Source organism: Crassostrea angulata, chromosome 10 (genome assembly GCF_025612915.1).
Source record: "Crassostrea angulata isolate pt1a10 chromosome 10, ASM2561291v2, whole genome shotgun sequence".
NCBI classification, from domain to species: domain Eukaryota; kingdom Metazoa; phylum Mollusca; class Bivalvia; order Ostreida; family Ostreidae; genus Magallana; species Magallana angulata.
The window spans coordinates 10,879,566-10,905,722 of record NC_069120.1 but is presented as its reverse complement, the minus strand read 5'-3'; the positions used below and the strand labels follow the sequence as shown (position 1 = coordinate 10,905,722).

The 26,157-nt window shown below is 35.0% G+C and overlaps 2 protein-coding genes across 3 annotated transcripts; one reads left to right on the top strand and one right to left on the bottom strand.

Annotated features, from left to right (window-relative positions):
• The first annotated feature begins 469 nt into the window (after window positions 1–469).
• On the top strand, window positions 470–24,693 carry LOC128165029 (serine palmitoyltransferase 2-like). 2 transcript variants are annotated; one of them, XM_052829219.1, is made up of 13 exons: window positions 470–1,004; window positions 5,599–6,110; window positions 7,499–7,653; window positions 18,443–18,588; window positions 18,890–19,014; window positions 20,708–20,801; window positions 20,983–21,088; window positions 21,222–21,441; window positions 22,428–22,554; window positions 23,216–23,351; window positions 23,495–23,624; window positions 23,769–23,858; window positions 24,059–24,693. In XM_052829219.1, exons 2-13 carry the CDS (start codon window positions 5,622–5,624, stop codon window positions 24,071–24,073), a joined length of 1,833 nt encoding a protein of 610 aa, XP_052685179.1. In that variant the 5' UTR covers window positions 470–1,004; window positions 5,599–5,621; the 3' UTR covers window positions 24,074–24,693. The 2 variants fall into 2 exon arrangements, with proteins under 2 accessions (XP_052685179.1, XP_052685180.1); XM_052829220.1 differs by lacking the exon at window positions 470–1,004 and adding an exon at window positions 2,795–2,953.
• On the bottom strand, window positions 9,310–18,028 carry LOC128165028 (uncharacterized). Its single transcript, XM_052829218.1, has 2 exons — window positions 15,567–18,028; window positions 9,310–10,866 (listed from the first exon to the last, which is right to left on the bottom strand). The coding sequence occupies exons 1-2, from the start codon at window positions 16,780–16,782 to the stop codon at window positions 9,899–9,901; spliced, it is 2,184 nt and encodes a 727-aa protein (XP_052685178.1). The 5' UTR covers window positions 16,783–18,028; the 3' UTR covers window positions 9,310–9,898.
• Window positions 24,694–26,157: the final 1,464 nt, after the last annotated feature.

Below are 26,157 nucleotides of genomic sequence, written 5' to 3'. Positions count from 1 at the left end.
TAATGCAAACCACAAGTTCTGTAAGTTACAGGTAGTGTTGTATACTATAGCATAGGTATATATAGGTTTTGTCTCGTCATATGGTATCACTGCTAGCAGTGTTTTTGCCATGAACTTTTAAGTGCTTTGTCTGAAATGTACATTCGAATTACTTATGGAAGACCTACGGATCCGATATCCCAATTATCCTCAATTATCGCGCCGAAATGTCAATTGTGACTACCTGTTATCACGTGCAATCCTATGTGTGGACATAACACTACCGCGTGACGTACGAAGTGGCATGATATTAAATGTACCCCTTCCGTGCCCTATTTTCAGAATCAGCTGATCTTACTAACGTAACACAAAGGCATGTGTGCGGAAAGAAAAAAGGGAAAACAAATATTGCATAAATCTCAAACAAATGTTGCATAAATCTCATTGTTCTTTCGAAGACTTTAAACACTAAGTACAGGAATGGAATAATGAATTGTGTAAGTCAGTCCAGCAAGCAGGACAACGAATGCCGAAATAAGACGAATATCGCAATTGTTTTCTTAAATCCCAAGTTCCGATGAATTATTTTGATAAGCTGTTTCTCTTCTGTTCTGTAGGCACTAACGCAAACTGAAGCATAGCATCTGTCTATAGGTTCAAGGGTCAACAAGAGAAAAATCATTGAAACCCCGAATAGATCACGCGTATTTCATCAATAATGCCCAGTGGGAGAAAAGCATGCCTTTATAGATAATCGATGGCTGTATTTTGTGCTCATTAGGGAGTCTAGTTTTGAGATTATTTATTTGTCAAAATCGCAGTCTATATCTTGTTACATGTGATTGTTAATGGTTCCCTCCAATCGGCGCGGTCTACAGTGAAATCAATAGGGCTAGAGGAAGGACGAGTCCGCAACACAACTCATCGGCGCAGGCAGGGTTAGACATGCACTACACGACTGCGATGTGATTTGACCACTGGATTCACTTAGTATAGGGATATATATTCGAAAGCTTTTTGACGAGGTCAGTTATTATTCAATTTCGTGTACTATTTGACTGTCAGAAGATATTTTATGGCTATACGATACCCCCCCCCCCCCCCCTCCTAGCTATTTTTTTGATTCTTTTTAAATTGTTTTTGATTTGAATTTGCTTTAGTAAATGTAATAGAGACCCTGTGGTAGCGTAATATGCAAACCTATGCGATAATCGATGAGGAAGGACAATCTCAGTTAATCCGTCGGAGAGTGTGCTGCATGCAGACAGGGCTACGTAAGCATGCTGTTCAACCTCATAATGATATGAAAATGAATGCAGACTTCGCGAATCGAGAATGTAACTCGTTGATTTATTTTAAATTTTGCCAAAGAGTGCGAGCAGAGAGTCTGATGTTGCATGAGGATTACACTTAAAAATCAATTAATCTCCGAGAATTAATTACCTTATCCTTTAACACCCATTAGTTAGCGCTTACTCTTATTTAACACTGACACAACGTTTTAATGAACCATGCATTCAATTGTCCCCTTACATTTGAAGTTATAGTGGAATGGGAAACATGTATAGAGGTGGTCGAAGCGTCTAAATTGAGAGAGAGAGAGAGAGAGAGAGAGAGAGAGAGAAAGAGAGAGAGAAAGTGGTTTCCATTTGAATAACAAATACATATATGTGTCATGTTGTAAATTTTGAATTTACTGGGTGGGTGTAAATACAAAATTTACAACATGACATAAGTACAAGGATGACATATTTCAACAGGTCACAAATTTCCGTACAGAAGACGGATATGTATCGAAACAGCCTGATGTCTAGTCGAGGGTTTCATTCATCATTGTTACTGGCTCTATACCGTTATGACTGTTATAAAACGGGTTTACTAGGATCAATTGTAAGATTATCTACTATACAGAATAGTCTACTTATGCGATACCATTCAGCACTATAACTGAATTGTCAACCGAAGCACTATAAAACTCCCTTCTAGTTAAATTAAGAGCCTCAAGTGAATAATACAATCCTTAATTGTTGCTTCAACTGGTTGGTCATGATTCAGTTTTGAATAAATCTTATATACCTCTTGAAATTAGATGGACCTAACCATGGAGTACACATAAAGCCGGTATATATTTTAACATGTTGATGTATATAGTAAACGACAGGCACGTAGCATCAGGGGGGGGGGGGGTAGGGGGGCCTGCCCCCCCCTTTTTTTCGCACCAACTAATTTTTTAAAATTTACATATAAAAAATTGAATTATCAGGGAGTTGCCCCCCCCCCCCCACTTTTTTGGAGGATGTAAAAAATTAATATGAAAATAAAGAAATGAAGATTGAAATTGAAGTTATATACCACGCCCCCCCCCCCTCCACGGATTAGGATTTTGAAGATTTGGGGAAAGTCCTAATTTCCTTTTTTTTTGCTTGTCAAGATTTTTTGGATGACTCTGCCCCCCCCCTTTCAAAAACGATGCTACGTGCCTGATTACGATCCAAACCATGAAGAAAATCCTTCTTTAGTTTGTAAGCACATGTAGGTCACTAGATAAAATCTTTTAAAATTCTCCCGAGTCATTTAGGAATTCCCCTCTAGACAAAGCAAATATGAACATCGACGAATTTTCGCAGAAGCCTGTGTACCTTGCATCAAAGTCGGATGTCATACAAGGTGAAAATGAAACCGAGCCCGGGGGGTTCAAAGTCATTTAAATCCTATTCCATTTACACACCAATTACTAACCCGTGGCCAAGATCTAGCTAATGAGTGATATGGAAGATAAGTAACGATCGCGCCATAACGTGCATCAGTGCGTCTGTAGCATGTGATAGAGGCATGTCGGGGAAGCCGTCTGTAAAATATGCGTGTAGACCCAGCATGACCTCTAATTGAAAAAATAAAACATTTCATTAATAGTGTCACCATTAGCCGTACGTTGCACATGGAATATACTTTCGTCAGCTAGAATAGTTTTACAGTAAGTTTATTTTTTGTATACGTGTTAGTTTAGTGCATAGTACAGCATGCAATTTAGCCTGTGGTGTATTTATTACATAACTAGTTTTAAAAAAAAGATTTATATAACAGAAAAAACCTCAGAAAAGAAGAAAATAAGAACCCAAACAGCTTAATTCGGTATTGAAACGAGAAGACCTGAAGAAACTATTTTAGAACTAATAAAAGAACTCTTTCGTCTGAATTTCATTTTGAACGCAGTGACTCAGACAATCGCCTGATCTGACAGTTTCTAACCCAAGAGGGTCCACACAGGGTATTTTCGTTTGAAAACGAAAATGCACGGCGGTGTTTATGATTGATTTGCCAGCTTCACGTTCTGTTAATATTATATACGGGCTTCAGTAATCTTCTCTGTCATTATGCCCATTCATTAAATTCTTAAAAGACCAATTTCAAAGAGACTTTGCTATAAAGATGCTACTCTATGGGGATTCAATTGGAGGCTGAAATAAGGCTACTTGACTTTTAAGAATTATTAGAAAATTTCGCAGTTATTGAGATTTATATAATGATCGGGCTCAAAGTTTCTGACGACATAACATACGTCATCAAGAGCACAACAATGATAAAATGTTTGAATCAAAAAAGGTTTGTCACTGTTAATTAAATTCATCTTATCATCAATATATCATAGACTGAATTTTAGTATTATGATGTTAGTAAGCTTATGGTTTTAAATCAATGAATTGCACACATCAAATATTTTCGTAGGTCATCGGGCCTTTCCGTTGCTCCAGTAACGTTAGAACAAGAGACGTTATTTAGCCTTTCTTCATTTATATTGATCATGGTTAAACATTTAATATGTAAACGGTGTGACCGTTGGACCGAGCGCAGATTTAACACAGTGCAGTTTGATTTTTGTAGAATAAAATTTATTTGAAACGCACACAGTAGGATCCGCCTGGTTGCGCACTCAAATCATTAGCCAAAGTTTAACTAAACGTCGCGTGCTCAGTCTACATTGTGACGTCATATTTCATACGTAAAACGTTCAAGTTTTGTCTTCGGAAACAGCCGAAGAGAGTAACGTTATTCCGAACTATTTTTTATTTCTTCTTTTATTGTTTATCAAATTAATTCATATGAATGCCGCTGAAATAAAATTAAATACTTTATTCGGTATCTAAAAGATCAGTTCCTTGACCTTAATGTTTTTATTTTCCATCTGATAATTTGATAAGACATACATAGAACATGTCGTGTTTCTTGATTGATGCACTATTGAAAATTATCTGGTTTCCATTTTAATTTCTTTTAATTCGAATTACCTTCTATTGAAACACTGGAACTTATTAAATCGAGTTTAGGGGCAACAAACATCGATAAGTACTGATCAATCAATGATCGAGCTAACTTTTTAAAAACAAAATGGCTGCCAAGATGGCGGCGCCCAGGGCTGGAAGAAATTTTTTTTGGCCTTAGTACCCCTGATTCAACTTTCATTTTTCACTGATTTTCTTATATATACGTGTTACCATTAATCCTCGCTTCGCGAGGCGGGCTTCGCCCGCCTCTCGCTGCGCTCGGTATTATATATATACGCGTTTTGTTATCACAAACATTTAAAGAATTATTGACCTCAGATATTGACAAACCTTTGATCATGGTCACGAGCCACTGTTTTAATATGCAAATGATCAATTAACGTTAAAATTGATAGAGATAACGTGTTACACTTGTTTTATTGCTTGTAGGAAGAATTAATTAAACATATGTTTATTCAGCAAAGTTATTGAATAGCACTGATTCCTTTTTTGGAGACATATCTGTACTTGCCTGAGCACTGTTGATTTGTGAACATATGAATTTATATGCTGAACGGCCATTATGATTAATACGAGAAATTTTCTCAAAAGCCTAAAATTTAAAGTACTGAATAAGACTACACCTTGACATAGTTTTTTAAATCAGTATAAAATTACTTGATTATGATATATTATGTTGAATAAAAATCAAATATGCCCAAGAAAAATGCAATTTTAATAAGTATAAGTCTCGGGGTAGTGAGGTGCATTTTATCAAACTGAATTGTTTTAATTAACATGTAGATTCAATAAAAAATATCCGTATCTTTTTGATAAAATTGTGTAAATACATAGATTTTAAAGGTTTTCTCCCCCTCTATAAACACAAGGTTGTGTAGACCATGTGGTGCTATGACAACTTGAGTATGTACTTAGAGTAGTCAGAACAAAATGCGCATTAAACTTGTTCATGAAAAGAATTCGCGAGAAACCATTGTTTCAACACGATACCAAGTAGACATTCTTCAAGTGATTTGCCTTTACTTTACGAGAGCAAGCATTTCTTGCAACTAGCTACCAACGTCATGGAGTTGTACATTTTTTACATATTAGAGCTGTCTCGGCAGCAGCCTGAGTTCCACCGCCGGGACAGACACTATGCGAGGTGCGCGTAAAATCGATAAGATTTAGATTTTGTCCTGATTTACTTCAGTTAACTTTAGCATGTTGAAAGAATCATTCCCTCTTTTTCTGACTATCATGCAAAGTACCACATAATTACAACTTCCTTTATAATAGAGGTTTGCATGGGAAACTTCAGACGCAGATCGTCATCTAAATTGTCTTCTGGTTTTAGACACATCAAGGATCCGCGGAAGGATGACCATCAGGGAAATCTACAATACGCACGTTAAGGAGGAGTTCCCTGCCTCCCAAACCGTACAGGCGCTAGAAAGTGTGACGTCAAAGAGAATGACGGACATTCTGTCGGAGGCTCCCTTCTCCGGCTCCGTGACAGAACAGACTACACGGATTCCTGTTCTAACACATGGAAATGGACTCCATCAGGAGAATGATAGATTGAAAACGAAACTGTCAGTGACGAACAAACAGCGCATTAATGGACATCGCAGATCATGTTCAGAAACGCCATATGGACGTTCAATGCAGAAAAAATCAGAGATGGACATTCAACATGACAAAAAATGGGAGTCCAGATTTTATGAATCGTTTGAGGATCCCCCTATATGGACGTCTATACTGACATATATTAGTTTTCTAATACTCATACTTGTTGGACATATGCGAGAATTTTTGAAGAAACTAGGAATAGGAAGAGTCAAAAACATATCTGAACCAAACATTCCGGTAATATATATATTCTCTCTCTCTCTCTCTCTCTCTCTCTCTCTCTCTCTCTCTCTCTCTCTGTGATATTGTTATTGAACTAGTTGTAATCTGGTATGAAATGAGACACTTGTCATTTCTTAATTTTCGATATACACGACAGAAAGCTGTTCAATACAATTGACAGTTAGGTACAAATTAAAGGTTATTTGCATCGCGGTTTAAGCAGGTGACTTTTTTTTAAACTTGACAGAAGATTCCGACATTTTTACAAACTGTAGAGTACATAACCTCACAATTAAAGCCTGAAATTAATTTAGATGTGCAAAGATCTTATGACACAAGATACATTACTTGAATTATTTAAATTTATATAATTTCAGTTTAAGAAATGTATATATTTTAAATGCAGTTTAACTCACATGCCTGCATTCAAGATCAATTTCTTTGGTGACTGACGGAGTGTACCATCTTTGCTTTCCAAAGGTGACAATCTACGGTGTTTATTTATTCGGTGAATTGAGAAACGCCATGGATAGTCACCCTTAGCTAGCGAAGATGAAGTGTACCTTAATTTAAGAGCATGTACATGTACCAATCGAACATTGATGTACTGTATAGGCAACGATACATCTATCTAGAACTTGTCTAAGGGAAACATCACATTAATAAGAAAAATTATTGAATCGATTAAATTTATTTTCTGAATACAGTGAATAATAAGCAAATCAATCAAGTACTGCATTACTCTTTATTTCTGTGCTTGGTAAATATATGAAGTGTTCCTTGCTTGCACTTGATCGATTTTAACGTACATGTAAGCTGTGTCTCCGAACATGTGCTAAAATTCTTATCCAAATATGCACAGCCCAAGATTTAATGTTTTTTATGGGGACTTATTAGGGGACAAAGTTCCTTTAATATACAAAGTACATGTTAAACACAGTCTCCGAAGACTCACTGCACTTTTATTTAGGCTGCGGGGCCCGTATAGCTCTCAATTAGACTAGCAATGCCTGCATGTCTGAACTCTCAGGGACATGTCCATGAATTTAATTATCCCTATTCTGTAAATTTAAAACATGTTCAAAATAGATTTTGTACAAAAAATGTATGAATTTGCAAAATTTAACTAAACGCCTGCATGTGAATGTTCACCTGGATGCCCCTGTTTTTGCTGAGATTTCGTTCACAAGTTAATCTCCCAAATTGTAGGTCACTCGTCGTACAAAGCCTTATGCCAGAAATTACATTGCAATGCATTAATTAACTTTTCATATATACTAGTATCTCCGATATTAAAAAGTATTTAGAAACGTAAAAGAGCTATAAATGTAATGCCCAATGAAAAAGTATCGTGTACTTTGATTGAACAAGGTAGAGTAACTGGGTTGTGGCTTTGTTTGTAGGGTTTTGTTACCCTGTACCAGACATGGGAGAGTTTCTACCACTGGTATATCTTCAGGCGAGGCAAGGACACGCTGTACCGGGCCATCAACAGTGTTCCGGGGGCGGAAATGGACGTCATGGACCGCGTCACAGACGACCACTACTGGACCTTCCGGTACCACACTGTTTGAATATTGAAATATAATATACAATATGTATATTTGTCACACACTGGTTTTCACCGTCGTGACTAATTGTTTGGGGAAATTAGCTCAAGGATCAACCTGTGTCTAATTGCAAGAAACTTGCTTCCACAGCACCTGATTGAATCAAAATAAAATCCGTAAATTAAAATAAAACTGTCTTTATTTGATTGCCGTAAGATGGAAAGTGTTATAAAGAAAATGAATGAAATACACAAATTATAAAAGCATGTTGTAAAATCAAAGAGATAACAAAAGTTCCGAAACACAATTAAAACAGATAAACAATAGACATAAACAGAAATCAAAACAATATAGAGCAAAGCGCTTACCTAAAACATGATTCGTAAGTCTGAACATAGTTGATTAATAATAAAATATCGAAAAATATGATAAAATAATGACTTAAACTTGTTTTGTAAATTTAGCGGAAAAAGTTTTTATTTTCGTTTTTGTTTACTCTAACTTATTTATCTCCTCGCGCAGAAGAGTTCTATCTAGTAAGGCGCGGTAAAGTTTAAATAGACGAAAAGTTAAATCTTTAAGGGATTAAATTTTAAAGTAGAAATTAATACGCAATAAGCGTAATTTAAAGTGTAGATTAAAAAGATTACAAAGTTATTTAATTAAGGCGGGCAATTTTTAGCGAATAACAATTTAACATTGAAGTCATGAAAGAAATTTAAAAACTATCTAATTAATTGGATTAAGGTATTAAAAACTATTTCAAAAATATCCTTAATTTAAAAATAAGTTATAAAAACCTTAAATAAAATTCAGCTTAAATAATAAAAAGAATAAAACAGTAATTTCAAGCTTACCTGATTGAATCAAAATAAAATCCGTAAATTAAAATAAAACTGTCTTTATTTGATTGCCGTAAGATGGAAAGTGACTTTGTAAAAGTCACTTACCATTGCGGTCAATCTACGGACTTTAGTTTTGACCAATCAGGTAACTTGTTTTAAAAAAGGTTTACGCCCAATTTCGGCAAAATTTCTTTGATGCTTGACACTATTAGCTAAGCCAAAGAAGGTGTTTTAACAATTACTCGTATTTCCGCGGAGAAGGCCTGTAACAAAGACAGGATTAACTCGAAGTCGAAACAAAGTAAATAAGTTTTTATATGAGGCCGAAATGAAATAAATAGGTTTATCTATGTGGAATTTCGAAGTGTCAAGCCAAAAGCGCAAAGGAATTTACCTCCAAAGATACCGAAATAAGAATGTTTTTCTTAGTATCTAACAGCTGGGAATGTCATCCTAAGTTTACAAAAGATGTGCGAATGAATTAGCTAACAAAGAGAATTTCCAAAAAAAATACTTAAAGGAAATTGTGCGAAATAGTAGATATTATTAAACTAAAATAAAATAAAATTTTCTCATACATGAGGAAAATCCTCATTGAATATTAGAATTAATCCAAAATATAAAATCAAAAATATCATGAATTATAAATTCATGTTTATCATAACTGTTACATTAAAAGTTTAAAATTTATCAATTTAAACTTAACTATAACAGTTTTCCCCCCTTGCCAAAATAAGCTTTGGTCCTCCAAAGCAATGATACACAAATTTTTTTTTTTTTTTTTTTTTTTTTTTTTTTTTTTTTTAACAATGAAAAATTTTCAAAAGAAAAAAAAAATATTGTTTATTTTATACAAAAGGGACTGAAAAAGAAACATAAGATACACACGTACCCAAATGAAAAATGCAAGGTGTTGAACACATTACATGTACCATAAAAAGAACAAATCAGCAAATGTTGTATGTACAAGTACATGTACACTGTATACATGTAAAAAACACAAAAATTATACATATGGTTTAAAAGTAAACAAAGGCAATTGAAATGGAAAAGGTAATAATACATGTAAGCTAGTACATGTACAAAAAAATATGTGATATATATATACACAATGTATGAATAAAATGAACACAATCAAATTGCATGTTGTAAAACAAAATTACAAAAAGGAGTTAAAACTAAATCTATGAAAACATATTTACAATGCGCATATTAATTACTGGTACCAAAGAGTCAATCATAAAAAAAAAATCATAATCATTAGACATATTCAATTATGCCAATTTAAACGGGTGTAAAATCAATTCGTATTTCAACTAATGCACATTAACCCATCTATCAGACATGTGTTGTATGAATCTTGACAAAAAGAAATGAATCAAGTGAGATATACAACAATGTATAAAAATCAAGGGGAGTGTTCTTTAAGATTCATTGCATTGACAATAAATGTGCCAAAATGAGGCAGTGGTTGATATAAACCATGATGTGAAAGCAAAATATGGATATCAAAGGGTTGTTCAGTTATTCTCTTTGCTTTGTATGCAGTACAAAAATCAAGGTTAATCTTTGATTTAACAGTAATTGCTCGAGTACCTTTAATATTTGTCACAGTAAAATCTGACCAGTTAATAAACATTTTGGATGAAAACAATGAAAACTTGACAGAAATATGATTAATTTGAGAAGGTGGGTTGATTTGCCAAAATGAAGGACACAATGGTAACGTCAAAACAGGAACTAGTATACATTCACCACCAGTTGTAAGTTCTAAAATAATCTGGGTGCATTTCAGTTTTCTTTTTGAATACCAAAGAAATACAGTGAAGAAAAACAAAATTGAAATAACAATTGAAGATAACAAAACTGATGCATGATTCCATGAAAAATTTTGTAACAAGTATTCAAACTCTGTTGGAGAGGAGGTAGCAGGTTGAAATGGTTTGTAAACAAAAGAAGGTATTTCTGATTCAGATTTAGCTTGTTTAACCTGTGTTAGTATTGAAACAATTAAAAGCAATTTCCTAACTTTGAAAAACATAAAAATTAACCCTACTAAAGAAAGAATGGCTATTCCAAGGGCAACAAAATCAACAATATCATTAACAGAAGGCCAAAATGATTGTTTGTTTACAATGAAACCTTTTGGTTTGGTAATTTGATTTGGGAGAGATATGTGGTAGGTCTGCAACCAATATTCACTAGAAATATGAAGGTTCCCCATTGATTTAAAAATAGTACCATAATTAAGACGATGGATGGCATTGTCTATCTCGGTAATTACATGTTTTGCTGGTGTCGATAGGGCATTGGATGGATGGAAGAGGCAAACCAGAGTGCAGATGAAGAAAGGATACCAACGCCATTGACCAAAACCTACAAGGACATAAAGAAGAATAAATTAAGGAAATAGTCGAAAGAGATGTGTTGATCAGACACATATATAGCACTAAGAACTAACAAGAATTAAACTTGTCAAAATGACTATTATAGACCATAATTATTCCTTTTCTAAATGAATCATAGATTTTGAATCAATTCCATGGAAGCGATAGTAACCAATTCAACTATCTGACTGATACATGACGCTTTCTCTGAAGGAGCCTTTTAAAGTGCCACTATACTATCAATAACTTTATAACCAATAAAATCTAATGTAAACAATGACCAGTAATCACAAAACTATAAACACTTTTTATCAAACTCAAATCCACTAAACAAAGTCATAATCACTACTTCTTCCTGAGGCGGCCTTTCTTTGTATATTTTTCAAAGTATTGTTGAACTAAATCTGGGCGCACATTTTCTTGAGGTTCCCAAGATTTGGTCCCATCAGTCCATTCTATGCAGAAATGTTGGTCTTTGTGTCTGTACTTCACAAGTCTTTTGATATCAAACGGGAAATGGTCAGCTTCATCTTCTGTTTCCTCATCTGTTGATGATTGAGTTTGGTTTTCGTCATCTTGAATTTGTTGTAAGTTTTCATCTTGTACATCATTCTGTGGTTGTTTGTCATTTTGGGTGCCAGTACAAGTGTTTTCATTTACCGGTAAGTGTTGTCTGTCAACTTCTGGGTCATTGTAGTGTTTCAATTGTACAGCATTCATGAATGATTTTACTTCTTTGCGATCTTTGCAATCTCTGATCTTGTAGGTGAAGTTGGGACCAATTTCCGAGATATAGTATGGACCATGGTACTTTTCAACAAGTTTTGGGGATAATCCAACTTGGACTTTGTGAGATTTTATAAGAACCTTATCAAAAAGTTTGAAATCTGGGACTTTGGTTTTCTGGTCAAATCTTTCTTTGGATTTTTCCTGTTGCTTTTCAATGTTTTGTTTAGCAATATCTTTCGCGAGGTTGATGTTCTCAATGATTTCATTCATGTGTTGTTGAGCATTGTTTCCTAGCTTTTTGTCTTTAGGAATGGCATTCACATCATAAGGCAAGTTCATCTCCATACCGAAAGTCATGAAAAATGGAGAAAAGCTTGTCGATTGAGTTGATGGAGAGTTTCTCAATGCCATGAGGATTCCTGGAAGTTTCTTTGGCCAGTTTTCCTGATGTTTGTCTGTGTAGGCTCGGAGACATTGAATGAGAGTGCTGTTGGTTCTTTCAACTTGGCTATTGGTCTGCGGGTGGTAACTAGATGTGAGATAGTGTTTGATCTCAAATATATCACAGAGGCAAGAAACAAGAGAGTTCATGAAAGATTTTCCTCTGTCAGAAACAAGATATTTTGGGCAGCCAAAGCGTGTGAAAACGTTTTGAAAAAGACAGTCAGCAACTTCAGTGCTCTCTTGTGTTTTCATAGGAAACGCTTCAACCCATTTGGTAAAAGAATCTACAATGAGTAGGACATACTGATAACCTTTTGAAGTTTTGTGAAGTTTGAGAAAATCCATATGCCATCTTTCAAAGCGTCCAACTATTGGTAATGAAGTAAGGGGAGGACTTCTTGCATGGGTATCTCGTTTGATGCGCTGACAAGTGTCACAGGAATGGATGTAGTCATATATTTCCTGGTGCATCCGAGGCCAATGATATTTTGTTTTCATGGCGGCCATGACTTTCTCAATTCCTAGATGAGCACCTCCAGCACTGCTATCATGATATGCATTGAGTGCATCTAATCTAAGGACTCTAGGCAAGGCTATTTGTTGGATCCATTTGTCATCTACTGGTAGATTTGACTTTACTCTTCTTTGAAACCAATGATAAAGTACACCGTTACAAAGATCAAAGTATTTAGAAGTTTGAATGACCTTGGTTTGTGATTTTTCATCATCTGGTAAATTTCCATTTTCTAAATAAGCAAAGATATCTTTAAAGTCTGGGCACTCGCGCTGCAATTTTGAAAGGTTGGATAGATTAGAAAGATCAGGATTTTGAAAACTGACTTCTATTTCTGGTTCTAGAGCAAAGATACCCTTCATTTGGATCATCCTTGTGATAGAAAAGTGTAACCTGAGTGGGTTCTGGATTTGATTCAACTAGAGTAGACTCAACAGAAACAGGTTCAATAGAATCGGGTTCAGGAGTAGATAGAGAAGAGTCGTTTTGATTGTCAGTACTATCGGACTGATTTGCTATGATTGAAGCAATTGTGGGGTCATGCATTTCGTCTTCGTATTGTCGTCTGCTCAAGGCATCAGCTACTTGGTTGGATTTACCAGGTTTGTGAATAATTTCAAATTGGTATCCTTGTATTTCCATAGCCCAACGTGCTAAACGACCTGTAGATCGTTTCTGATCCATGACATACTTCAAAGCTTTGTGATCGGTATAGATGGTAAACTTTTTATCAGAAAGATAGATTCTATACGCACGTATTCCTTCTAAGATTGCAAGCATTTCTTGTTCAGAAGTAGACCATTTTCTTTCGCAAGGAGAGAGACTTCTACCTCCAAAAGCAATCACATGTTCTTTACCAGAACTGTCTAACTGACCAAGCAGAAATCCAATAGCTGAAGATGAGGCATCACATGTGAGAATGAAACTTTTGCTAAGATCTGGATAGGCTAAAATTGGAGAAGAGATTAAAGACTGTTTGAGAGTTTCAAAAGATGACTGACATTCTTCTGTCCAATGAAACTTGGTATCCTTTCTTAAGAGATTGTTTAGAGGAGAAGAGAGCTTAGCATAGTCCTTAACAAATTTGCGGTAGTAATTACACATACCAAGAAATGATCTCACATCTTTTTGAGTTTTAGGCACCGGAAAAGTACCGACAGCTTGAGTTTTCTTGGGGTCTGTTCTAATGCCATGTTTAGATATTATATGACCAAGATATTTAATCTCTTTGGCAGCAAAGTCACATTTACTTGGTTTCAACTTTAAGTTTGCCTGGCGTAACCGCGAAAAGATTTGTTCAAGATGAGTGAGATGGTCATCAAATGTTTCAGAAAAGACTAAAATGTCGTCAAGATAAATTAAACATTGACGCCAAGTTAACCCTCTAAGAACTTGAGTCATGACCATCTGGAAAGAAACAGGAGCATTCATCAAACCATAAGGCATACGTTTGTACTCATAAATGCCATTCTGAGTAATAAAAGCAGACTTATGTTGAGAGTCAGGGTGCATAGCTATTTGTAAGAAGGCACTGTGTAGGTCAAGACTTGTGAAGAACTGAGCTTTACTTTGGCCAATGGTATCAAAGACACATTCTAACCTTGGCAGAGGAAATGACATTGGTTTGGTTATTTTGTTTAATTTTCGAAAGTCAGTTACAAGTCTGAATTCACCAGAAGATTTCTTTACTAATAAACAAGGAGAATGCCAATCACTATTTGATTCCTTAATGATGTCATTTTTCAACCAATCTTCAACTTGTCTATTGATTTCTGCGTGATGTGCAGGTGTTGTTCGGTAAAAAGGCATTTTGACAGGTTTTGCATTAGGATCTGTTTCAATCTTGTGCATGTATGTATTGCATTTCCCAAGATCATGTGTTCCTGTTGCAAAGATGTCTTTATGTTTGTGTAACAATTTTGTCATGATCTCCCTTTGATGTGTATTCAGGTCCGAGTTAGTGAGGTCAAATGAGATGTCAGATGGTTTGTTTGTTTGTGTATTGGCAGTTGTTTGTTTGTTTGTGTCTGTATGAACCATGTGAATGGATGCAGTTTCATTTGTTGTTGGTTGTGTATCAAGATTGTAAACCATGCATTCATCTTGGTCAAAATTTGAAACCGTAGCTACTATTTTACCTTTACCCAAACGAATTTTCTGGTTGGTTGGATTTAGCACTTTAAGACATGACTGACTATTGTTGAGTTTGATTAAGCATTTTGAACCCAAAAGATGTGTATTGTGCAATTCATTATCTAATGGTTCTAACAAAACTGTTTCTCCAGACTTTCTATTTGAAATTTTAACACACAAAATTGTCTCTGAATGAGGTGGTAAAATTGTTGATTTTGCAACTCTTGCTATGCCACTGTTTGACTTTAGCATGAAAACATTAGCAGCATCATTGAGAAAGGACATTGTGTTGTTTGCTAAGTTTATGGTCACCTTGTGTTTTTTCATGAAATCAAGACCAATTATCAAAGAATGGGGCAACTTTTCAACAACATGCACAGGGAAATTGAATGTAGCACCTTGAAATGATAAGGGGAGGTCAAGTTTACCCATAACATTCAACCTACCACCAACTCCGTTTACAAAATAAAAATCTGGTTTCATAAGCACAGCATTTGCATAAGATGTTTTGTTCAAAAATAGAGCACTAACTACAGTAATTGACGCACCAGTGTCAACAAGAGCATTTGTTCTTTTCTTATTGATAGAAATATCAACAGTATTCTTTATCATATTTGTAGCTAAATTTAAATCAGCTGATTTTGCACTTTGATTTTGACATTTTTCGAGGCGCCTACCCATACAATGGATAGGCTTGAATCCCTATTGGTTAGAATCAAAACTTGTTAGCTTTCTATATAATGGACTAGCAGGGTTAGAAAAACATGCAATTTGAAAATGATTGACCCCATGACAATAAAAACAATGTTTGCCAAAAGCAATACAATTAATCTGATCACAATTGTCCATAAAACAATTTGGGCACTTACTGGGACTAGGATGACGTTGATTCTGGGCTGGACGGTAACCATGCTGTCTGGATGGAGGAGTGGGCCTAGGAAAGCGGTTTCCTTGGTTGCGAGGTCCGTATTGAGAGGCATTGTTGGAGAATTGCGGTCTGTCTCTGCTTTCACTTTTAAAATGTCTCTGGGAACGGAAATCATGTCCTCGGGGTCTTCCATGGTTTCTGGTGTGCACGTTGGTATGGGAATTGTTCTGTTGATCAGATGAAGTATAACGGTCATGCACTTCTGCAGGAGCATATTGGTCTCGGCGGTCTAAAGCCATAACAGTCGTTTCCAGTTGTTTTGAAAGTTTCGTCATCAGGCGATCTTCCATGCCTTCAATGGATGCAATTAGGCTGTCATTTTTACGAATTTTCACAGTTGATTCTGCCCTTTTTGCAAATTTAAATAGGTCCTCAAATGTTTGGGGATCTTTATCTAACACCTTTTCAGAAATATCCGGTTGAAATCCTTTGGCGATGAGACTAATTAACATCAGGCTTGGTATTTCATCATCACATGCCATCTGTTGAATTCTGGTGATGTACTCTTCGCAGGTTTCGTCAATTTGTTGCTTAATATCTAGGACATCAAGGTTGAAGGAAGATTGTTTTCCAAATCGGGAAAAGAACGCTGATTTTAAACTTTGGAGAGTACTCCGAGATGTTTCAGGAAGTGATAAATACCACTGCTGCGCCATGTCGGCTAAATGGAAGACGATGCGTCCCAGGATTTTTTGCTCTGTGAATGAGTGAAGGGAACACCACTGAATGAAGAGGGTCCACCATTGTGTGGCACTAACTTTTCCACTTTTTCCTGTGAATTTAGCTAGTTGAACACCATTATCTCTCTGCATAATGGTTGTTGGAGAGCTGTCACTTGTTATTGTTGCTGTTGGTATACTGGCTGTTGTTGTTGATGAACTTGCTGTTGTTGTTGTTGTTGTTGAGGAATTCACACTTGATGTATTGGCTGTTGTTGTTATTGAACTTGCTGCTGTTGTTGTTGTTGATGAGGAATTGACACTTAATGTATTCACTGCTGTTGTTGGTGATCTTGCTGTTGTGGTAGATGTTTGCGTTGGAGTTGTTGTTGTAATTGTTTGGGTAGCGGTCTGAGAAGTTGAGTCACCACATTGCATTTGGCGGTCTCTTAAATTGTAATGGTATGTTAAATATTTGTTGGCACTGTCCTCTGGCATCACAATACACAATTCTGGCTAGCGAGAGGTACGTAGGATTGAATTGATTCTGTCCACCACTTGTCACACACTGGTTTTCACCGTCGTGACTAATTGTTTGGGGAAATTAGCTCAAGGATCAACCTGTGTCTAATTGCAAGAAACTTGCTTCCACAGCACCTGATTGAATCAAAATAAAATCCGTAAATTAAAATAAAACTGTCTTTATTTGATTGCCGTAAGATGGAAAGTGTTATAAAGAAAATGAATGAAATACACAAATTATAAAAGCATGTTGTAAAATCAAAGAGATAACAAAAGTTCCGAAACACAATTAAAACAGATAAACAATAGACATAAACAGAAATCAAAACAATATAGAGCAAAGCGCTTACCTAAAACATGATTCGTAAGTCTGAACATAGTTGATTAATAATAAAATATCGAAAAATATGATAAAATAATGACTTAAACTTGTTTTGTAAATTTAGCGGAAAAAGTTTTTATTTTCGTTTTTGTTTACTCTAACTTATTTATCTCCTCGCGCAGAAGAGTTCTATCTAGTAAGGCGCGGTAAAGTTTAAATAGACGAAAAGTTAAATCTTTAAGGGATTAAATTTTAAAGTAGAAATTAATACGCAATAAGCGTAATTTAAAGTGTAGATTAAAAAGATTACAAAGTTATTTAATTAAGGCGGGCAATTTTTAGCGAATAACAATTTAACATTGAAGTCATGAAAGAAATTTAAAAACTATCTAATTAATTGGATTAAGGTATTAAAAACTATTTCAAAAATATCCTTAATTTAAAAATAAGTTATAAAAACCTTAAATAAAATTCAGCTTAAATAATAAAAAGAATAAAACAGTAATTTCAAGCTTACCTGATTGAATCAAAATAAAATCCGTAAATTAAAATAAAACTGTCTTTATTTGATTGCCGTAAGATGGAAAGTGACTTTGTAAAAGTCACTTACCATTGCGGTCAATCTACGGACTTTAGTTTTGACCAATCAGGTAACTTGTTTTAAAAAAGGTTTACGCCCAATTTCGGCAAAATTTCTTTGATGCTTGACACTATTAGCTAAGCCAAAGAAGGTGTTTTAACAATTACTCGTATTTCCGCGGAGAAGGCCTGTAACAAAGACAGGATTAACTCGAAGTCGAAACAAAGTAAATAAGTTTTTATATGAGGCCGAAATGAAATAAATAGGTTTATCTATGTGGAATTTCGAAGTGTCAAGCCAAAAGCGCAAAGGAATTTACCTCCAAAGATACCGAAATAAGAATGTTTTTCTTAGTATCTAACAGCTGGGAATGTCATCCTAAGTTTACAAAAGATGTGCGAATGAATTAGCTAACAAAGAGAATTTCCAAAAAAAATACTTAAAGGAAATTGTGCGAAATAGTAGATATTATTAAACTAAAATAAAATAAAATTTTCTCATACATGAGGAAAATCCTCATTGAATATTAGAATTAATCCAAAATATAAAATCAAAAATATCATGAATTATAAATTCATGTTTATCATAACTACCAGTTGCGAATTTTTATTCATCGTTAAAGTTTGATTTGTGTTAAACGCGCAGTTTCTCTAGTCCATACACAGAATTTTTAACCCCATTGATCTAAGACTCCATGGACAATTAATTTAACGAATGTATGTAATGGCTTTTAGGTATACAGGAACGTCCACTCGAGTCATCAACTTTGGATCGTACAATTATCTCGGATTTTCCCAAAACAAAGGACCGTGTGCAGAAGCGGTAGAAAAATCTGTCAACGAACTGGGGAATGCTATCTGTGCGAGCCGTCAGGAATTAGGTACCATGCCATTCTTTGTCTTTGATATAAACAATGCAATTATCAATAGGGGGATGGACAGAACATCCATCCTAAAATAACCAATGCATTTAATGTACACAAAGAGGAAAAATTAATCTGATGATAAAAGGAAAATGAAAAACACGATCAAGCTAGCATTGGACCGTTCATCAATAACGTCATCACGCAACCTTTAGATGAGCATTTTCGGTTCATGCAAATGCATGTTGCTGAATTCTTATAGGGCGAAAAAATTTAAACTAATGTGAAGTTTTGAAATGATACTGATTTTTTCCCGTAGGTTATCTTCAAATTCACAAGGAGTTAGACGATCTTGTAGCTGACTATTTAGGCGTGGAAGCAGCAATTACGGTTCCTATGGGGTTTGCTACCAACTCTATGAACCTGCCAGCTCTTGTGGAAAAGGTACTTGTAAATTGCACATTGTTAATTGCACATCGGTCACACGTGTTCATGATATATATCATTCATTCATTAGTTCTCTGTTATTTTGCAAGCAAATATATTTCAATCAAGTTAATAGCACAAAATAACAATGAATCCCAAAACTTTGAATTTTAAAAAGGCTTAGAAGTTTGCAATTTGTCTTACAATACAAACTGCTTTATTTTTTCAGCAGTTCAAAAGTTTATTAATGAGTCTGGAAGATTTAATAATTAAATTCCTTTTTGCTTTTGCTTTCTATACTGTACATTAACGTTATCTTCTATATATTTGCAATTACTTTGTAAATGTATGTCTATGAATTTAATTATTATAAAGTCAATAACTATAAGTAACATGTAATATTACATGTACTATGACAATTGTATATATTGTATGTATTATCATTAGGAGAGGAACTTGTAAGTTGCAAGAACTTGTTTCCGATCCTTTTGTGTTACTTACACAATAAAATATGTTCAAATCAAGTTTGCGTAAAAGAAAGGAAAGTTCGCTGTGAACTAAGGTATTCTAATGACATTTTATCCGTCTGCTGGTTTTTACGTGTGTGTGCAGCTGCATCTTGCATTTAGGTTGTCTTCGTATATTCTGCTAATAGCTATTTCTTCTGGCACTGCATTTGATGATTCGACATCTGAAATGAGCTGCCCAGTAACAAATAAAATGACGGCTCCACGGCAATCGTTGGAATATTTCTATACCATTACCCAAATTGATTTGCACTAATGCGGTGCATTTATTGAAGAAAAAAAAATCTCCATCACTTAGAATGCTGAGTTTGTGAGATTTTTACTTTATAGAAGCTAGGAGTTTTGCATTCATTGAATTTAATGAACACAAAAAATGATTACAGCTGGATTGCCAAAGCTGCGATCTGGATATTGTAACGTAATGCACAAATATCGATTTTCTTATCTAAAAAGATCGTAACAAAGTTTTCTCACAAGTATTTTATTTGGACATTAGTAGATTCGGAGATCAATTGATATTTTATATCAAAAAATGTGTTACACAATATTTTTTAAACTCTTCTGAGCTGGAAGAAATTGGCTTTGTGACTGCGAAATAGTAATTTTGCCGTCTCCAACAATGCGATGGGGAAGGCCTTCACACATCACGCAATTAAATAACTGCAGCCAACAACCGCTATATTGCAGACTGGCCCAGCTGTAGACTCTCTTCATCTTGATGAATCATGATAGAATGCAAAGCAACGATTCTTCTTTATAATTAGTTTTTTTTTGGTGCGGGCGAACAGAGTAAAATCGTGTTTGCTTCTTGACAATTCGAGTTTTGATTAATCTTGAGACCAATCATATAAATTGACGTACGTCACCAAAGTCAATCTATATTATTTCGGTTTATGCTATGCCATATTTGATGTCTAATGAATTAAAATATGATTCTTCTTTTGTGTTGAGGTCAGTTGAGTGTCACAATTCCTCTCCACAGTGTGTAAACCGAGAATTCATATATTGTAAACTGACAAGAATATCAGAAAACATTGAATAAAGTATGAATGTATAACAACAAATAAGTGGGTTTTTACCGACAGATCGTCATTATCACAGATCGTCATTAAATAAGTGATTGATCTTTGCTGCTTTAAACGACTGTATGAAACATTATCACGTAGTTAGTACCTTCTGTCTAGGGTTGTCTGATCTTGAGTGACGAGTTGAACCACGCCTCTTTGATCCTGGGCTGTAGACTGTCCGGGGCTCAGATCAAGACCTTCAAACACAACTGTAAGTCAAAATCAAAGCAATCATTTCACATTCTGATGTTGTTTGTCTAGTACAAGAAAATAAAATTTTAGAGTTTTTTAAAACAAACTTTTTAAGAACTTTAGCCAAATCAATGGGAGTGGAGGAGGGGTGGATCACTGTTCAGTTTTAAGAGAGGTCGGTTATTTATATTGAAATTTAGGTATGGAAGACCTTGAAGAGAAATTAAAGGAGGCGATCATAGATAAACAGCCCCGAACTCACAGAAAGTGGAAGAAGATTCTTATTGTGGTGGAGGGGATTTACAGGTAGTTGCATGTACATTTTATGATTTCAACTGATATAAATTCAACATGAATTATTTTATTCAAAATGTATACGATTGTCTTGTAAGACAATACTACGAACTTTTACAGAGATGCACCTATTTCTTCTATCTAGCATGGAAGGCTCTATAGTGAAGTTACCGGATGTGGTTCGACTGAAGAAGAAGTACAAGGCCTATGTGTACCTGGACGAGGCCCACAGTATTGGTGCTATCGGGCCCCACGGGAAGGGCGTGGTCGACTATTTTGGCATGGACCCCAAGGATATCGACATCATGATGGGGACCTTTACCAAGAGTTTTGGTGCTGTAGGGGGCTACATTGGTGGATCTAAGGTATTGATTGCAAAGTGGATTTTCATTCAATGAGCGTATTTTGAGAACATTTGATAAACATGTATCTCTTCTTTTCTAATGTTCAATCATCCAAATACTGTTTTCCGCAAGACGAAAAAAGGTGGAGGCCAAGCATTTTAACTACAAGCTATCATTGTTTGCCTATACACCAAAAATGGATTTTATCTACGTAATGGCTTTTAGATCCACTGTATTGTCTGCGGGTGAGAGAACATCGATTAAAAAACAGATGCGGATAGAACATTGTTAGTATAAAATGATTACTCAGTAGTTTTGGTTGATATAAGACACGACAGAGGATACTCCTACTAGGAAACTCAGTAAGCCAATGCCATATTTAGCTTCTGTAAATCTCCTCTGGCGTGATAAGCTGATTCAGGACGACAGCTCTTCAATTCCAGAATTAATCAGTGACTTTTGTTGCTGACTGTACAAAACAATAGCCAACAATCGAAGACGTTATAAAGTAGCTTAGAACTAAGCTTTACAAGAAAGTTCAGTCGAATAAATCAATGAGCCACTGTCGTAGACCTGTGTTTAAATGAAGTTAAGTTTTCTGTTACATGAGACATAATATTTTGAGTTGTAGGACCGTCTTGAAAATAGAATGAATTATCATGTTACAATTTTTATAAGATAAATTCTGGACAAAAAGTTAATAAAAATCAATGTTTACAGTGTATATTCTTATTTTTAAAAAAACTAACAGAATATGTACTTTACATAGAAATCATTGTAAATTAACTTGATGAACGCTCGGACAAGGTTTTTGTGATGTGTATACTTCTACATTTATATGTATGTTTAGAATTTTATTCAGCTCGGTGTAGGAGATATAAAATAAAGGGTTAGAATTGAAGGATAATGATAGAGTTCATCCAATAAAATGATTCTATTCTTCGAAGAGGTCAATAAGAGATTTTTACAGGGACAAGATTGTAAACTCTGTTTATTTTTCATTTCAGAGACTGATCAACCATCTTCGTCTGCGATCGCATTCCGCCATTTATTCCAGCACCATGGCGCCTAGCATTGTTCAGCAGGTCATCTCTTCAATGAACATCATTCTGGGCCGGGACAACAGCAGAGACGGTATCATATTGTTTGTACTTAGAAATTGGGGGGAGGGGGTTCCATACCGGATACCGGAAATCAACGTCGGAGATAAGAGAATGGATTCGGGTTTTAACTTATCTTTCCCATTCCTCTTTCAGCTACACATCGAATAAATATAAAAATCCATTTGCATTTCGTTATTGTATTCGGTTTAGAAAAAGAGATGTTTGTTTTACTCCACTTCTGTTAGTTCATCTTCTGCCAAATTTTCTTACTTTATGGGAAAGAAAGCTTGTTTTCATGTAAATGCTGACTTGAACATATTGACTCGTAATGTACTTGTGGCTAATGATTTTTGTCATCGGGATTTATGATAGGCTACTCGAAAGTACGGCCGAAATTTTCGTTTGTAGTTTCATGCCCACTTGTGTATCAATCAAATACCAATTTCACCCCTTCCCCGCAACGTATTAATAGACCAAAAATAGACCAAATTTTCTGGGGCCCTGGTCCTCTATTTTACCTGCTTACGGGCGGGCATCGTTAATGTCTACAAACCTATCAGTATATCACTTCATCTAAAGATACATCCAAGGAATCAATTTCTGCATCAACCTTTATCAGTTCTTATTGATAATGTCAGATCAAACGTGTCTTAATGTCGGAAGGTTAAAACAGATATTTTTATTTTGTTTAGGCATAAAGAGAATTAATCAGCTGAAATGGAACACAAGATATTTCCGAAGGCGGCTGCAAGAAATGGGCTTTATAGTGTACGGAAATAAAGATTCGCCAGTAGTTCCCATGGTAACCTTCTCACCAGCCAAAGTCGTGTGAGTACTAGGAACAGTGAACACACAGTATAGATTTTGTAAATAACAGGGTGTTTGATAATTGGAGGATTCGATTTGCGATCCTTGGTCTTTTTATGTAAGCATGACACTATTTACATAGAGAAAATGACGTATTTGTACAGGTACTTTTCCCGCTACTGTTTGGAGCATGGTATTGGTGTGACCGTAGCGGCGTTCCCCGCCGTACCCCTGGAGAAAAGCCGAATACGGTTCTGTCTGTCTGCCTCCCACACCAAGGAGATGTTGGATAAGGTCCATACCAAGTCTTCATCTATATCACTTTTGAAACTAAGTCCTATATAATAAATCGGGCAAACAAATTCAAGAAACTCTCAAGAAAATAATATAATCTAATGTCTATATAGTTGAAGTGTCATAATGCGGGCATTTTTTTAGGTGTTGGAAATGACCGACAAGCTGGGTGACACATTAAGCTTAAAACTCTCCAGAAAAGAGCCGGCGGTGTATGGGGACTCGGAAGATCAGGTAAATACACGTTATAAACACCACACCCATACACTACACATTATATAATTATTAAGTTAGAGAAACCCTTATTAAATCAAAATTTTATCGACTTGTCAATCCTACTAATTCTCTATGACAACTTGCTAGCATCTGCATTGTTTGAATATTTGATGTTAAAAATGAATAATTTTTTCAAACAAGTTCATTTTTATTTCCAGGATGAAGAAAAATAGCAAGATGAAGCCCTTGCCAATAGAAAGCGCCATGACTGTTGGAATCTATGCATTTAGAACCTGGGTAGAAGCGGCCTGAAGTTTTAGTATTTTGTCTTTTAATACTCATGTCCCAGTCACTTAACACTCCATCACACGTGTGCTTGTAGTAGCAGGGAATGTGTGTACTAGTCAATAAGTATTACAACGAACTCATTGAATGAAGCGTTTTGTATTGTGTGGGGGAATATTGAATCAGGAAATTTTATTTGTTTCCGCTTTTTTATTTTAGCTGGTAACGCAGATGGTATTATCCAATTCCGCGTGATTCAGAGAAGACTTATACTAGGAACTCATTGGTTTATCAGAGATTATTATAAATAAATCATTATATTATAATGATTTGGGGAAAACATCTTATACACATATATGTAATCAAAGCATGGGGGACTGTACTCATATTCATAGATAATCGGAACTTTTTATCGATAGATGATGAGAATGTACCACTTTAAAGAACTGGAGAGTTTAGACAACCGTATTTATACAGCTTCAACATGAAATCCCTAGTGATGAATGTTATGGATGTATATTATTGTCGATCAACAATCAAGATTTCTTTATGTGATCTCATTATACTTCCTGTTTTTGCCTATTTATTTGTGGATTTTTGTTATTCATTCATTACTCCTTTTTTCCCCTGAACAATGGGATATAAAAATGTTTTGTATTGAATTTAATTAGTTTGTAGTTTTGCTTGTTATGTAATATTAAAAAAGAGGGACCAATCATATTTAACACACACACAAAGGAAAGTATTGGCGTCACAGGAGATTGGATTGTTCCTATCTGTTGTACCGGTCATCTGTCTGCAATAAAACGTGTGATTCAACTTCCAAGTCGTATATATATACATACATGTATATTGCTATACGGGTCAATATCTTAATGGATTGTTTAAACATTTTTAACTCATTGGCATCCCCTCTCTAGCCTATATAACGTCAGGAAAGGGACGGGAACACCCCCCCCAAAAAAAAATATTAGAAAGTTAAAGGGAACGTTTAAAATAATTCATTTATTCACGTTTATTTTATCTCGAAAGCTACCATAAACGTTTTTAAAACGTTGCCTCCACTTTGGAGAGGATTAATTCCGTGATATTTCTCGTTATATTTTTATTCTCTTTAGAAATCCTCAAAGACTACGTCTGTAGTAGCTTAATAAAGCCAGTGTTCGCAGTACAAAACGTGCTGCTTGATTTGCCAAACAAGTTACGTCCTGCCTTCAGACTCCATTTTTGTGTTAGTATTTTTTTATGTTTTGTGTTATTTTAATTTACATACTCATTGTAATTTAAAACTTGACTTTTTAAACTGAATGTTTTAGAGGACTTGATGTTTGTAAATGAACGTTTTAATTTAATTTGTATATTTAAAACAAAAAGTTGTGAATAGAGTTTCATGTACCAAAGCCAATAAATTGTTACCGAAATCCAGAATAGTCTTTCTTCAGTAATTTATAATTATATTGATCTTTTAATCGTTGTAGAGTAATTAAAACTTAATAATATAAATGAAAAGGTTTCTTAGGTCAGTTAGGTGGTTTATGATGCTATGAAATTTCAAACACAACATTAAGATTATTTTTGATATATATTTTTTGCAATGTGCAAGCCGAAGCGCACGACGCCACAAAAGTTGATAAACAGCATGCACAAGATACTTGAATAAGACTTTACCAACCTACAAAAATAGATACACACTCTACGCCGTAGAGTCAGTCTATTATTTTTTTTTTAAATCTTATATAGCAAACTTTGATATGTATATTTACATTTTTTCATATCTTAAAACCGGTATGTTGACTCTCACATAAATCGTAGTACACAAATGAACGCAATACGCAGTGTAAACTTGACCTTAACCCGGAAAATCCATACTTCATTATTAAGGTAGACCCAGTGGCTTTCATGTCCGGTTCTTTTTTTACACAGCGTGATAAACTTCCGATTATAGTTTTGAGCACGTCAATGATCATTTAAGATGACTTATATTTGATTTTAAGTATTGTACAAGTATGGTTCGGTGGCTTCACTACAAATA

Bases quoted from the DNA above. Each gene is read 5' to 3' on its own strand.
- LOC128165028 (XM_052829218.1), bottom strand. From the start codon at position 16,782: ATGCCAGAGGACAGTGCCAACAAATATTTAACATACCATTACAATTTA. The intron at 10,867-15,566 runs GTAAGTGCCCAA...ATGTCCTTGTAG, and splicing joins TCAACGTCATCCTAGTCCCA to GTTTTGGTCAATGGCGTTGG.
- LOC128165029 (XM_052829219.1), top strand. From the start codon at position 5,622: ATGACCATCAGGGAAATCTACAATACGCACGTTAAGGAGGAGTTCCCT. The intron at 6,111-7,498 runs GTAATATATATA...CTTTGTTTGTAG, and splicing joins TATCTGAACCAAACATTCCG to GGTTTTGTTACCCTGTACCA. The intron at 22,555-23,215 runs GTATCATATTGT...TATTTTGTTTAG, and splicing joins CCGGGACAACAGCAGAGACG to GCATAAAGAGAATTAATCAG.